This window comes from Somniosus microcephalus, chromosome 28 (assembly GCF_052327205.1).
Source record: "Somniosus microcephalus isolate GS21.2 chromosome 28, FLI_Smic_1.0, whole genome shotgun sequence".
Classification (NCBI taxonomy): domain Eukaryota; kingdom Metazoa; phylum Chordata; class Chondrichthyes; order Squaliformes; family Somniosidae; genus Somniosus; species Somniosus microcephalus.
In genome coordinates this window covers 39,785,527-39,800,974 of record NC_141014.1, presented here as the reverse complement: position 1 = coordinate 39,800,974, position 15,448 = coordinate 39,785,527, and the positions used below count along the sequence as shown (strand labels likewise).

Here is a 15,448-nt window from a genome sequence, read left to right as displayed (position 1 = left end):
TTTCAGATAAGATGTCAAACTAAGGCTCTGTACAGTTTGATGTGAAATATCCCACGGCACTATTTCAAAGAAGAGCAGGGGAGTTCTCCCTGGTGTCCTGGGCTAATATTTATCCCTCAACCAACATCACTAAAACAGATTATCCGGTTATTTATCACATTGCTGTTTGCTGTGTGCAAATTGGCTGCCGTGTTTCCTACATTACAACAGTGACTCCACTTCAAAAAGTACTTCATTGGCTGTGAAGCGCTTTGAGACATTGTTCTGGCCCCAGATCCAGACCTCAGGCCCCGGCTCTAGACCCCAGTCTCAGACCCAGCCCCAAACCCAGTCCCAGGCCGAGGCTCTAGACCGAAAGCCCAAATCCAGATTCCAAACCAAGGTCCAGCCCCAACAGGCAGCTCAGAATGAATTCATAGACATTTAAATCAAGCATGTAAAAGCTTTGAATATAGCCAAGCTTCCTGAAAGCAGGGTGGGTTGGGTTGGCGTACCGTTGCCTGGTAGACTGTACAAACACCAAGTTACACAGACAGGGTCTGTGCGTCATCCTATATACCGGGCAGAGTGGCTCATCTGGGGAACATGTTCACTCAGGAAGTTTATTCAACTGAACTGTGTCTGTTTTTAACCCATGGGGAGGCAGATACCTGCACACTGACTGGAGTCTCTCAGTCCCTCTCTCTCAGGGAGATATCTGTACACTGACTGGAGTCTCTCAGTCCCTCTCTCTCAGGGAGATATCTGTACACTGACTGGTGTCTCTCAGTCCCTCTCCCTCAGGGAGATATCTGTACACTGACTGGTGTCTCTCAGTCCCTCTCTCTCAGGGGGATATCTGTATACTGACTGGTGTCTCTCAGTCCCTCTCCCCCAGGGAGATATCTGTACACTGACTGGTGTCTCTCAGTCCCTCTCCCTCAGGGAGATATCTGTACACTGACTGGTGTCTCTCAGTCCCTCTCCCTCGGGGAGATATCTGTACATGGACTGGTGTCTCTCAGTCCCTCTCTCTCAGGGAGATATCTATATACTGACTGGTGTCTCTCAGTCCCTCTCCCTCGGAGATATCTGTACACTGACTGGTGTCTCTCAGTCCCTCTCCCTCGGGGAGATATCTGTACACAGACTGGTGTCTCTCAGTCCCTCTCTCTCAGGGAGATATCTGTACACTGACTGGTGTCTCTCAGTCCCTCTCCCTCAGGGAGATATCTGTACACTGCCATTTCGAGCTTTGCTAAAATAGCAGAGGCTTGTCGTACAGTCACATTAACAACAATTTGTATTTATATTAGTGTCATCATGTTAAAGGTCCAGAACAGGAGAAACGGACACCAGAGGGGGGAATGGTTCATGGAGATGACCAAAGGCGGAGACAGAGAGGAAGGTTTTGAGGAGGTTTTTGAAGGTGGGTGAAGAGAGCGTGAGGGGTGCGGATTAGAGAGAAAGTTCAAGGCTGAGATTGGGCGGGAAAGTGGAGTTGAGGTCGAAGATCAGCCATGATTTTATTGAATGGCGGAGCAGGCTCGAAGGGCCGAATGGCCGACTCCTGCTCCTAATTCTTATGTTCTGGAGAATGGGGTCCAGGCAGCAGAAAGCTCTGCCATCAAAAGTGAAACAGGAGAGGGGAGGACACAAAGGAGACCAGAGTTGGAAGAACATGCCTTACAACAGTGACTACACTTCAGAAGTACTTCACTGGCTGTAGAGCGCCTTTTGGAACATCCTGTGGTCGTGAAAGACGCTGGAGAAATGCAAGTTCTTCCTTTTTGTTCTCTTTTAACAGCATTATAAGAAGCGAAGCGATCACGCTAGAACTTTATAAATCACTGGTTAGGCCTCAGCAGGAGCATTGTGGATAATTCTGGGCCCCACACTTCAGGAAAGATGTCAAGGCCTTGGAGAGGGTACAGAGGAGGGTTACCAGGATGTTCCCAGGGATGGGGGACTTCAGTTATGAGGAGAGGTTGGAAAAGTTCAGACCGTTCTCCTCGGAACAGAGAAGGTTAAGAGGTGACCGAATAGAGGTTTTCAAGATGATGAGAGGTTTTGATAGAGTAGAGAGAGAAACACTCTTCCCTCTGGCGAGTGGGCCAGTGAGTGGAGGTCACAGAATCAAAATCATTGGGAAAAGATCCAGAGGGGAGAGGAGGAGAAATGTTTTTCACTCAGAGAGTTGTCGGGATCTGGAACGCTCGACCTGAAAAGGTGGTGGACGCTGATCCCATCAATAATGTTAAAGGGGAGTTGGACGGATTGAGGAGGAGGAGGTCACAGGGTCACGGACAAACAGCGGGGGGGGGGTGGGACTGAGCACGGCTCCTCCTTCAAAGAGCCGGCACAGGCACGACGGGCCGAATGGCCTCCTTCCGCGCTGTAAGTTTCTGGGATTCTAGGGTAATATTTACACGCTGTAAATACTGCATTGGGGAATACACACAGCGACTGAAAGGTCAGTGTGTTGCACTGTACAGACAACACAGGGAGTGGGAGAAGATTGGAAAAACGGCTCACTCTTATTCACTGTTGAGCCTCCCAGTTGTAGGACCAAGGACCACAGTGAGAGACATCACCAAGGATCGAAGCAGGAAGAGAGAAGATGGCAGATATCAAAAAGCAAAGAATAGGCGGCATGAAAGACAGACAGAACTTGCATTTCTATAGCGCCTTTCACTACCTCAGGACGTTCCCAAGCGCTTTACAGCCAATGAAGTACTTTTTGAAGTGTGGTCACTGTTGTAATGTAGGAAACGCGGCAGCCAATTTGTACACAGCAAGCTCCCACAAACAGCAACATGATAATGACCAGATCATCTGTGTTTTATTGTTGTTGATTGAGGGGTAGATATTGGCCCAGGACACCGGGGAGAACTCCCCTGCTCTTCTTCCAAATATTGGTCGTGGGATCTTTTATGACCACCTGGGAGAGCAGACGGGGCCTCGGTTAATGTCTCATCTGAAAGACGGCACCTCTGACAGTGCAGCACTCCCTCAGTACCGCACTGGGAGTGTCAGTCTGGATTTTTGCGTTCAAGTCTCTGGAGTGGAACTTGAACCCACAACCTTCATGACTCTGAGGCGAGAGTGCCACCCACTGAGACACATCCGGCTTGGGTAGATTGTAGAAGAAAGGGAAGAGTGAGGGAGGGGAGACGTTCCACAGTATTGAGGTCTTGGTAAGGAATCAGTTAGAGTAGGAGACGGAGCAATGGGTCTTGAACTGAACAGGGCGAGGATACGGGGGCGAGGAGGTGCGTAGGAAGAGGTATCTGGAGCTGCGGAGGAAGCAGACCAGATGTTCTGATATTTTAAAGAAGTCAGAAGCAAGATCCTGGGAATTCAAGGCTTGTTAGCCTGAGAGCCGGAGTAGGAGAAACATTAGTTAGAAAATAAAGTATTTAACAGGAGTAAAAATAATACTGTAAAACCCCCAGGTGGGTCCGGAAAACAGGTCACACCTAACAAGGTTTGTGTATCCAGCATAATTGGTGAATGATGATAACTTGGCAGGTGTTGGCCTTCACAAGGTGTTGGATAAAGAGACCCACAAGAAACTTGTAACGAAAGTGAAAATGCTTGGGTTGAAAAGGGATGTCGGAAACGCAGATAATAAATTAGCTACAGAACAGAATAACGGGCAGTGATTAATGAGAGTTGGTTCTAATTGGACAACTGTCACTAGTGGGGTGTTTCAGGGTCCGGTCCTGCTGTCAGATCTCTTTACAATATATATCAGTGATGCTGATGAAGGCAGAGTTTGAAGATGGTTTGCGAAAGTACGATACTGTATACAGAGGAAAGCAATAACATTCAAATAAATTCAGAGACTTAACTGGGCAGATAAATCACATTTAGAATCAGAGAATATACAGCACAGAAACAGGCCATTCGGCCCAACTCGTCTGTGCTGGGGTTTATATTTCACACTGAAGTACTTTTTGAAGTGTAGTCGCTGTTGTAATGTAGGAAATGCAGCAGCCCATTTGCGCACAGCAAGCTTCCACAAACAGCAATGAGATAAATGACCAGATAATCTGTATTTTAGTGATGTTGGTTGAGGGATAAATATTGGCCCCAGGACACTGGGGTGAACTCCCCTGCTCTTCTTCCAAATAGCGGCCATGGGATCTTTTACATCCACCCGAGGGCAGACGGGGCCTCGGTTTAATGTCTCATCCGAAAGACGGCACCTCCGACAGTGCGGCACTCCCTCAGTACTACCCCTCCGACAGTGCGGCACTCCCTCAGCACAGTCCCTCCGACAGTGCGGCGCTCCCTCAGTACTTGCCCCTCCGACAGTGCGGCGCTCCCTCAGTACTGCCCCTCCGACAGTGCGGCGCTCCCTCAGTACTGCCCCTTCGACAGTGCGGCGCTCCCTCAGTACTGCACCTCCGACAGTGCGGCGCACCCTCAGCACTGCCCCTCCGACAGTGCGGCGCTCCCTCAGTACTGCCCCTCCGACAGTGCAGTGCTCCCTCAGTACTGCCCCTCCGACAGTGCGGCACTCCCTCAGTACTGCCCCTTCGACAGTGCGGCGCTCCCTCAGTACTGCCCCTCCGACAGTGCGGCGCTCCCTCAGCACTGCCCCTCCGACAGTGCGGCGCTCCCTCAGCACTGCCCCTCCGACAGTGCAATGCTCCCTCAGTACTGCCCCTCCGACAGTGCGACGCTCCCTCAGTACTGCCCCTCCGACAGTGCGGCACTCCCTCAGTACTGCCCCTCCGACAGTGCAGCACTCCCTCAGTACTGCCCCTCCGACAGTGCGGCGTTCCCTCAGTACTGCACTGGGAGTGTCGGCCTGGATTTTATGCTCAAGTTCCTGGAGGTTGTATGGGGACTCGATGGCATCGGAGGGTTGGGAAAACTGGGCAATCTCTCCTCAAAGGCGGGCAAGGGCCAGATTTTCCAGCTGTTGGGGGAATGGGGGGGCGGGGGGGCTGTCGGGTGCCATGGGTCAAAGCCAATGATGTGTCCTCGTGTTGAACCTTCAGTTTCCCCCAGGGCCAGCGCTGGAGGGCACTGGCCAGCGGGAATCCAGCGTAACCACAGGGATTGCGGCCCTAGGTTTTTGGGAGCCTTTATTATCAAATTTAGTCTGGTGCTTCCTCTGCCCAAGGAGCCAAGTATCAACAACAACTAGCTTTTATATAGCGCCTTTAACGTAGTAAAACGTCCCAAGGTGTTTCACAGGAGCGATCAGCAAATGAAATTTGACAGCCAGCCACATAAGGAGATATTAGGACAGGTGACCGAAAGCTTGGTCAAAGAGGTCGGTTTTAAGGAGCGTTTTAAAGGAGGAGAGAGAGGCGGAGAGGTTTAGGGAGGGAATTCCAGAGCTCAGGGCCCAGGCAGCTGAAGGCACGGCCGCCAATGGCGGAGTGATTAAAATCGGGGGATGCTCAAGAGGCCAGAATTGGAGCGCAGAGATCTCAGAGGGTTTTGGGGCTGGGAGGGCTTAGAGAGATAGGGAGGGGCGAGGCCATGGAGCGATTTGAAAACAAGGATGAGAATTTTAAAATCGAGGCGTTGCTTAACCGGGAGATAATGTAGGTTAGCGAGCACAGGGGTGACGGGTGAACGGGACGCGGTGGGAGTTAGGATACGGGGAGTCACCGCATGTCACTACTACATTCTTTTTCCCTAGGCCCCGCCACCTTATGTTACATTGTACAAACTGTCCGACATCGTCTAACGATGTTAAAGGGGAACCATGTAGAGAGTCACTCCCCATCTGGACCAAGTTACCAGGAGGAGAGTCATAATTGGCTTCAGTTTCTGGGGATGCTCCTGATCACCGACTCCTGGAAAGTGAGCATGTGCGTGTGTGGTCATCGAGGAGGTCTGGGACAGTGTAGAGGGAGCTTTACTCTGTATCTAACCCGTGCTGTACCTGCCCTGGGAGTGTTTGATGGGACAGTGTAGAGGGAGCTTTACTCTGTATCTAACCCGTGCTGTACCTGCCCTGGGAGTGTTTGATGGGACAGTGTAGAGGGAGCTTTACTCTGTATCTAACCCGTGCTGTACCTGCCCTGAGAGTGTTTGATGGGACAGTGTAGAGGGAGCTTTACTCTGTATCTAACCCGTGCTGTACCTGCCCTGAGAGTGTTTGATGGGACAGTGTAGAGGGAGCTTTACTCTGTATCTAACCCGTGCTGTACCTGCCCTGGGATTGTTTGATGGGACAGTGTAGAGGGAGCTTTACTCTGTATCTAACCCGTGCTGTACCTGCCCTGGGAGTGTTTGATGGGACAGTGTAGAGGGAGCTTTACTCTGTATCTAACCCATGCTGTACCTGCCCTGGGAGTGTTTGATGGGACAGTGTAGAGGGAGCTTTACTCTGTATCTAACCCGTGCTGTACCTGCCCTGAGAGTGTTTGATGGGACAGTGTAGAGGGAGCTTTACTCTGTATCTAACCCGTGCTGTACCTGCCCTGGGAGTGTTTGATGGGACAGTGTAGAGGGAGCTTTACTCTGTATCTAACCCGTGCTGTACCTGCCCTGGGAGTGTTTGACGGGACAGTGTAGAGGGAGCTTTACTCTGTATCTAACCTGTGCTGTACCTGCCCTGGGAGTGTTTGATGGGACAGTGTAGAGGGAGCTTTACTCTGTATCTAACCCGTGCTGTACCTGCCCTGGGAGTGTTTGATGGGACAGTGTAGAGGGAGCTTTACTCTGTATCTAACCCGTGCTGTACCTGCCCTGGGAGTGTTTGATGGGACAGTGTAGAGGGAGCTTTGCTCTGTATCTAACCTGTGCTGTACCTGCCCTGGGAGTGTTTGATGGGACAGTGTAGAGGGAGCTTTACTCTGTATCTAACCCGTGCTATACCTGCCCTGGGAGTGACACTGAGAGTCAAATTGCAGTGTGAACATCAGCCTTGGACCTGCACCCAGACAAGAAGTGGTGCCTTTTGAAAGAGAGGAGAAAATTGTGGAGGGGGGAAGAGGGAAATATTGTAACAAACGTGTAAAACCGGGTTTAAAACAAACTTTAAACTTAGCCATCAGGTGTGATGTGAATGGGCCAGATTAGCAGGTAATTTCAGTGCTCTGTCAAGCCCCCTCAGAGGGATAATGAGCCAGGTTTAGGGTTAGAAAACTAGCTTCAATTCTTTGACCCCGTTACTGGGCACGAGGAGCGCAGAATTTCCCCCCTCATTGTCCCTTTCAGTCTATCTTTTCCATCGTCTCTTTCCACCTCTCTACTCCTCATTCACGGCCATAGTCCCACTGCGTGATCCCCCCATACCTCGCTAACCTTGAGCCAGATGTCCCAGCTCAGCTGGGCGAGCCCCAGCTTGGATTGTGCGCTCTGTGTGTGTGTAGGATCTTATTGCCGTTGGCACCGTCTCGGCATTGCTAGGTTCTTTCCCGTTTGATATAATCATTCGGCTGACGACGGTTGAGGGAGGGGAAAAACAAGTCCAAGTCTTATTTTGAAAGATTGGGTTGCGGGGAGAATGTCACGATGGTGACCCTGAACTGAAGCCAGAGCCGGCCGAGAATTCCCGTCCCATCACTCCTACACTCCTCTGTAAATTAATCTGAGAAAATGTAGCGAGTTTCTGACAATTCCAAAATCTGTGTGACTATAAACAAAAAAAAAATACACGCACTAACCATTAACCCTTTACTGCCTCCTCAAAGTCAGAATGGCGGGCGTCCCAACATCCCACTTGGACACAATCGCGCACTGGTTAAGTTACTAGACGAGTAATCCAGAGGCCTGGACTAGTAACTCAGGTTAAAACTCAAGTTCAAATCCCACCCAGGCAGTTTGTGAATTTAAATTCAGTTTTAAAAAGGAAACTATAAATAAAGCTGGAAATTAAAGCTGGGATCAGTAAAAGTGAGCCCGAAGCTGTTGGACTGTCATTAAAAACCCAACTGGTTGACTGACATCCCTTGAGGGAAGGGAACCTGCCGTCCTTACCCGGTCTGGGCCTCTATGTGACTCCAGTCCTACACCCAACGTGGTTGAAACATAGAAACATAGAAGATAGGAGCAGGAGTAGGCCATTCGGCCCCTTGAGCCTGCTCTGCCATTCAATGAGATCATGGCTGATCATCCAAATTCAGTACCCTGTCCCTGCCTTCTCCCCATATCCCTTGATCCCTTTAGCCTTAAGAAATATATCCAACTCCTTCTTGAATATATTTAATGAATTGGCCTCTACTGCCTTCTGTGGTAGAGAATTCCACAGGTTCACCACTCTCTGGGTGAAGAAATTCCTCCTCATCTCTGTCCTAAATGGCTTACCCCTTATCCTTAGACTGTGACCCCTGGTTCTGGACTCCCCGACCATCGGGAACATCCTTCCTGCATCTAGTCTGTCACATCCTGTTAGAATTTTATAAGTTTCAATGAGATCCCCTCTCATTCTTCTAAACTCCAGCGAATCGACCCAATCTCTCCTCATACGTCATTCCTGCCATCCCAGGTATCAGCCTGGTGAGTCACAACCTTAACTGCCCTCTGAATTGGCCACTCAGATATAGCAAACCGCTACAGAAAAGCATAAGGATAAAGCCGGACTGAGCACTTGGTTTCGACCTATGACCTAACAGCACCGTGGGAGTACTTTCACCACACGGACTGCAGCGGCTCAAGAGGAAGGCGGCTCACCACCACCTTCTCCAGGGGTGACTAGGGATGGGCAAAAAATGCCGGCCTGGCCACATCCGGAGAATGAGTAAAAATAAATAACTAGACTGTCAGCCAAAAAAAACCCATTGCAGCACCATTAAACAGGCCGAGTGAATGCTGGGAGGGTTAGTCCGGTATATAACCGGCACCCCCGTGTCGCCGGCCGGGGCCTCCTGGCACAGCCTGAGCATCGAGGCCGCTTTAACCGGACACTTACGCAGAGCGCCGGAGACGGAGGAACGGAAACATCCCACCCCGGTTCACAGTCCCGGAGCCGGAAAATTCACCGGCTGCTCCAGTGACCCTTGGAGGGGGGGGGGGGAAGGGGCGGCAAGTACAGCCGGCGCCGAGAGACCGCGGGTCCTTTACCAGTGACCGTGATTCTAAAATGTGTAAACATCTGTGAGGGTCACTCGGGCAAGTCAAAAACTTCCCCACCACCTCAGCAACAACTTACGTTTATATAGCGCCTTTAACATAGTAAAACGTCCCAAGGTGCTTCACAGGAGCGATTATCAAACAAAATTTGACATCGAGCCACAGAAGGAGATATTAGGACAGGCGACCAAAAGCTTGGGTCAAAGAGGTCGGTTTTAAGGAGCGTCTTAAAGGAGGAGAGAGAGGCGGAGAGGTTTAGGGAGGGAATTCCAGAGCTCAGGGCCCAGGCAGCTGAAGGCACGGCCGCCAATGGTGGAGCGATTAAAATTGGGGGATGTGCAAGAGGCCAGAATTGGAGGAGCCCAGAGCTCTCGGGGGGGTTGTAGGGCTGGAGGAGGTTACAGAGATAGGGAGAGGCGAGGCCATGGAGGGATTTGAACACGAGATTGAGAATTTTAAAATCGTGGTGTTGCTGGACCGGGAGCCAATGTAGGTCAGCGAGCACAGGGAGGGGGTGATGGGTGAAGGGGACTCGGTGCGAGTTAGGACACGGGGCAGCGAGCACAGGGGGTGATGGGTGAACGGGACTGGGTGTGAGTTAGGACACGGGGCAGCGAGCACAGGGGGTGATGGGTGAAGGGGACTTGGTACGAGTTAGGACACGGGGCAGCGAGCACAGGGGGTGATGGGTGAACGGGACTGGGTGCGAGTTAGGACACGGGGCAGCAGAGCTTTGGATGAGCTGAAGTTTAGGGAGGGTGGAGGCGGGCCAGGAGAGCGTTGGAATAATGGAGTCTGGAGGTAACAAAGGCCTCCTCTCTGATTCACTGTTGGCTGTGAGGAAATTCAGGGTGGAATTGGATCTTGTAAAGTTGCTGGATGGAATCCATGGAAGCCTGTAGATGAAAAGGAAAGAATCCTTGCCAAAGTTGGCACTGGGCACCGGTTATATTGCACCAACCTGTTGCACTGCCCCCAAACGGGCACCCTCCCTCGCTACCGTCAATTACATTCTGTTCGGGTCAGCCCCATTCCCGATCCCAAAATGCAAATCCCAAAAAGGAAGAGGATGGGAATGAAGAGTCGGAGCTGGATTGGTGCGATTGGAAACCCCTCCCTCGCCCTCGCCGGTCCCTGCGCCCCAGCTATTGCGCCACATACACAGGGCACACGCCAGGCCAGGCCATACAAGGCAGTAATTCAATTTCCAGGGCCTCTGACGACATCGGTAACCGCGAAATGGTTTTGGACAACGGCAGCACAGCCAGAGATCGGATTTCTGTCTCCAGCCCACTGCCAGATGCCAGTTACTCTTCTTCTTATAAATAGCCTGAAGTTTATTTTTGAAAAGTCGGTTTAATTTTACTGGTGAGCAATTCAGATCCCACCCCAACCAACCCCCGCAAATCTTTTTTCCACGGTTGTGTTCACCTTTGAACCAGGACACTGAGCGGGCATCCTACTCTTCACCCGCTTTCCTTCCCCCCCAAATCCTTACCAATGCTGCTCACGTGCCCAGGTGTGAGGAGGTGGGTGATGGAGGGGGGCGGGGGGCACGGGGGGGGGGGGGGGGGGGGTTATCACCATGGTTAACTCTCTGGCAATGCCTCGCTCCATCACGGGAAGACACCTCTCTCTCTCTCTCTCTCTCTCTCTCTCCCCACCCTCCCCCTTCCTCGACTGTACCATGGGCGGCACCGGCGATTCAGCGAGTGCGGGTAACGTGAGGGTGTGAGTTTGCCGTGGGCCACTCGCGATGCCAAGGATCGGGCACCGTGTGAAACAACAACAACTCGCATTTCTATAGCGCCTTTAACGGAGTAAAACATCCCAAGATGCTTCACAGGGAGCGATTATAAAACAAAAAATTGACACCGAGCCACATAAGGAGATATTAGGGACAGGTGACCAACAGCTTGGTCAAAGAGGTCGGTTTTATGGAGAATCTTAAAGGAAAAGAGAGGTTTAGGGAGGGAATTCCAGAGCTCAGGGCCCAGGCAGCTGAAGGCACAGCCGCCAATGGTGGAGCGATGGAAATCGGGGGATGCTCAAGAGGCCAGAATTGGAGGAGCGTGGAGATCTCGGAGGGGTTGTGGGGCTGGAGATTACCGAGATAGGGAGGGGCGAGGCCATGGAGGGATTTGAAAACAAGGATGGGAATTTTGAAATCGAGGTGTTGCTTAACCGGGAGCCAATGTAGGTCAGCAAGCGCAGGGAGGAGGTGATGGGTGAACGGGACGGTGCGAGTTAGGACACGGGGCAGCCGAGTTTTGGATGAGCTGAAGTTTAGGGAGGGTGGATGGTTGGGGGCCGGCCAGGAGTGCGTTGGAATAATCGATAGGGTGAAAGTGGAGGAGAGATAGAGCGGGTCCGTCAACACCTGAAGCGAGACGAACCGACTTTAGGTCTTGAGCCAGCACCTGAACCGGACACATTAACCTTTAACCTACCGCTGACTGACCAGTGTTCGCTGCTTTTTATTTCCAGCATTTGCAGTTTTATTCTTTTTAACTTTGATATAAATAAGAAAAGAATTTGCATTTCTCCAGCGCCTTCACAGCCTCAGGACGTCCCAAAGCGCTTTCCAGCCAATTAAATACTTTTGAAGTGTAGTCACTGTTGTAATGAGGGCAACACATTTGTGCACAGCGAGATCCCACAATCAGCAAAGTGCGAACTAACTAAATGTATCTGTTTGACGCGTTGGTTGAGGGATAAATATCGGCCCAGGACACCGGGGAGGACTCCCCTGCTCTTCTTCGAAATAGTGGCCATGGGATTCTTTACGTCCACCCGAGAGGGCAGACGGGGCCTGGGTTTAATGTCTCACCCGAAAGACGGGGCCTCCGACAGTGCGGCGCTCACTTCAGTGCTGGCACTGGGAGCGTCAGCCTGGTTTACGTGCTCAAGTCTCTGGAGTGGGGCTCGAATCCACAACCTTGAGACTCAGAGGCGAGAGTGCGACCCAATGAGTCACGGCTGAAACCCTGAAGACCGCGGCAGATACAATGGGGAGAAGTTTGGAGCAAGAGTGGAGGGTATAGACCGTTACACGGTTACTCCAGTAACCATCACTTGATTCCTCTCCATCAGTATGGACAATACAGCACACAACAATCCTCAGATACTCCCAAGAGTGGACGTTCTATAAATGGACCGTCCTTATAGCTTCTCCTAGCAGCCCAGGTCCTTTAAAGTCTCCAAGTGGGATTGCCCAGATCGATGATGAGGACCTCTCCTCGGCATTGACGTGACGCTCAGCCCCTCTTAGTACCTCCTGTGTGCATCACCCTCCTTCCTTGTGGCGAGGGACGGCGAGCGAGCCTGAGCTCACGGTCACTCTCACCGCCCCACCACACCCTCCCACTGTACAGACGGCCTTAACCCTGACCCCACAGAGCTGGTATCTCCCCTGCCCCTCCAGCAGGACACTATCCCCTTGATGATTTGGTGTTGACACCACCAACCCCACTGTGAGTTCAAGAGTAATGTACACAAAGGCAAAAATAGAACTGAAGGGCGATTGTCACTATTTCTTCCATTGTCAATTGTGTTCACTGCCTATGCACCATAATCCCTACACTCCTTCCTCCCTCCCTCCCTCCCCATCTCTCCTGTGTCTTTGTCAGTTGCCCTGTGCCTCTGTCTATGTTTCTCTCTCCCTCACCCTTTCTTTCCACCATTGTCTTTCTCTCTGTGCGCCTCTCGCTCTCTCTCTTGCTCGCATTTTCTGTCTGTCTATCTGCCCATCTCTGTGTCTTTCCAACTCACTCTTTGTCCATCTGCCTGATCATTCGTCCATTTCTTTCCCTCTGTCTGGTATTTCTTTCCCTCTCTCGTACTGACCCTTTCATTCTCTCCTTCCCTCTCTTTTTTTAATCCACCTCGCTTTTTATCTCCTCGCTCTTTGCCTATGTCTCGTTACCCCCTCAATCTCTCCCCCCATCTAGTTCTCTGTCCATTTCTCCCTCACTCAGTCCATCTCTCGCACCCGCTGTGTCCATCTCACACTCTTTCCCTACTGCCCCTCATTCACTCTGCCCATCTCCCTCTCTCCCTCTCTGTCCCAATCTCTCCTCTTCCTCCACATATTCTCCCCATCTTTTCTCACACTCAGTCCATCCCTCTCTCTCTCTCAATGAGTCCTTGGCCATCTCTCTCTCGCCCCCTCACTCACTGTCCATCTTTCTCTCTTCCCCCTTTCATTTGCCCCTAACTTTACATTAGGAGAAAGTTAATGAAAGCTCATTTTCAAACCAGACAGTTTAGAAATTGAGGAACCACAGCTTAAAGTCATGTCATTGCAATCGCTTCTCGGCCAATATCTTACCAGGACCTTTACCCAAATTTAAGTCCCATTTCATTACATTTCTTCCAACGAGGAATTAAAAGAAAAACACATTTGAAGAGGGAACTTTCACAAGTTGATAAAGACAAGCCCTGCAACCAATGACGGGATCAAAAGTCCCTGTCAATAAGTTTACAAACTAGTGATACAAATTAACTTTTGGCTCTGTCGCATAATTTGGCTTCTTTTGTTGAATAATAATTAAGTTAATGACAAACTAGTCGAAACCTGTAAAAGTAGCAAATCAGCACCACTAAAAAATGAATTAACATGCGCATATATATAAAAACACAAAATACTGGAAACATTTTGTTTATTCAAAATCCCAGCATTGGCTGAGTTTTGCTATTTCTTGAAATATAAATGACAGTCAATGAAAAGGCCGCCTATTTCTAAAGCACACAATCAGGGTGAAACGAGAACTTACTAACTATTTAAAATCAGCTCTGGCTCCCTCCTGCACTATCCCCAGACATGGTTTTTCCACATATCCTTGCGTGTCCCGACAACATACCCACAGAAAATCTGACACTTTTAAACCCAGGATTAAAATCCAACTTGAAAATAAAGGAATATATTTATCATTGTAACAAGCTGAACAAGAGAGCCTGGCTTTTCAGTGGGAGCTTGTTAATGAGGGTGGGGTGAATGTGTTAGGTGAACTGAAATCCACAGGGACTCAGGGATTGTTATTATTATATATATATTTTTTAATTTGACACTCAAGGACTCACCTCCAGAGTTTGCCCAGAGTTTTGCTCAGCTCGGCATTGTGTAGATGTGGGTACTGGTCTGCCAGCTTTCTCCTTGCCGCTTGTGCCCACACCATGAAGGCATTCATGGGTCTTTTCACATGAGGCTTATTCTTGGAGGAGCCGTTCACCCTGACTGGCATGGGGACCAGAGTCCAGTCGTAGCCCTCCAGGACTTGACTGACAGCCTCTCTGATGCACAGGGGGAACTTATCCTCATCGAGCTCTCGCTTCCCACTGCCTTCATCGCCGCCAGGCTGAATCTGTGACTTATCTTCCCCATCCGTCGCGAAGGAAGAACTTGGAGACACAACCGAGTCACTCTCAGACCCTCCCGGGCTGGGCACGTCTGTCACACTTCGATCATCCGTCATTTTTCCTTTTTCAATTCTTTTTTTTTCTTCCAAAATCCCAATTCTATTATTGTTAATAATAAATCAAAATAATGGTGGTTTCCCTCCTTCGAAAGTCACAAAAACAAAGTCTGCACAAACACACAGAGAGGGGAAAAGGGAAAAAAAAAGTTTTAGAAGTTGTCAAACTTGTTTTGCAAGTTAAGATTTGTCAAAGTTAGGCATCCAGCCTTTCAGAAACTAATTTTTTTTTAAACTTTTTTTCTTTTACACAGTTTTCTGCGGAACTAAAAGTTGCATCGAGGCTTTTGGTTGTTGTTCGAAAGGTTTGATAAAAAAGGAAAGCTGTGCCAATGATTCTGCTGCACTGAAAGTCCCCTCGGTTGCAGATCTGAGATGCTCTCTCTCTCTCTCACACACACAGACAGAAAAAAAAAGTCAGCGCTGCGATCTGAGACTGACAGGAAACTTTTTGACAAAAGAAACTTTGCCCCGCTCGGCTCCCTTGCTATAAATATGATGCCTGGCCCCACTGGTCACTCTCTCTGCCATTGGCCAAGGACCTGGCTGGACCGCTGCAGCAATTGGCTTCTTTTTCCAGGGGGGGGCAGGAACCCATGTTTGACTCCGCCCTAAAACGAGGAGGGAAAGCAACACATTTGAATTGCAGGAATTGGGGGAAGAGCGAGAGAAAAAAGTTTTTAAGGAAGCCTTGAGATTTTTTTGAGAAAAAAATAGCCTCCTATGCAAACATTGGTGACTTTTGGTATTTTAAAACTTCTATCTGCAAATATTAGAACTATTAAATCAACAGGTTAGATTGCCAGTTGGATTTGGAAAGATCTTCGCTCTGCTCCTGGACTCATGCCCCAAGTCCCTGAGTATTCCATCGCCTCTGGCTCTCCAAAGCGAGATGCGGTCAATGGCTGATCTTCATTTCTTCTCCCTCTTGGAATGTGAGATGGTTCTCA

The 15,448-nt window shown here is 50.0% G+C and overlaps 1 protein-coding gene across 1 annotated transcript in view; it reads right to left on the bottom strand.

The window, feature by feature from the left end:
• sox10 (SRY-box transcription factor 10) overlaps positions 1 to 14,974 on the bottom strand; it is a 31,562-nt gene extending 16,588 nt beyond the window's left edge. Inside the window, exon 1 of the mRNA XM_085969893.1 lies at positions 14,107 to 14,974. Within this exon, the coding sequence (XP_085826019.1) occupies positions 14,107 to 14,498 (392 nt within the window). The 5' untranslated portion in view covers positions 14,499 to 14,974. The remainder of the gene's footprint in view (positions 1 to 14,106) is intronic.
• Positions 14,975 to 15,448: the final 474 nt, after the last annotated feature.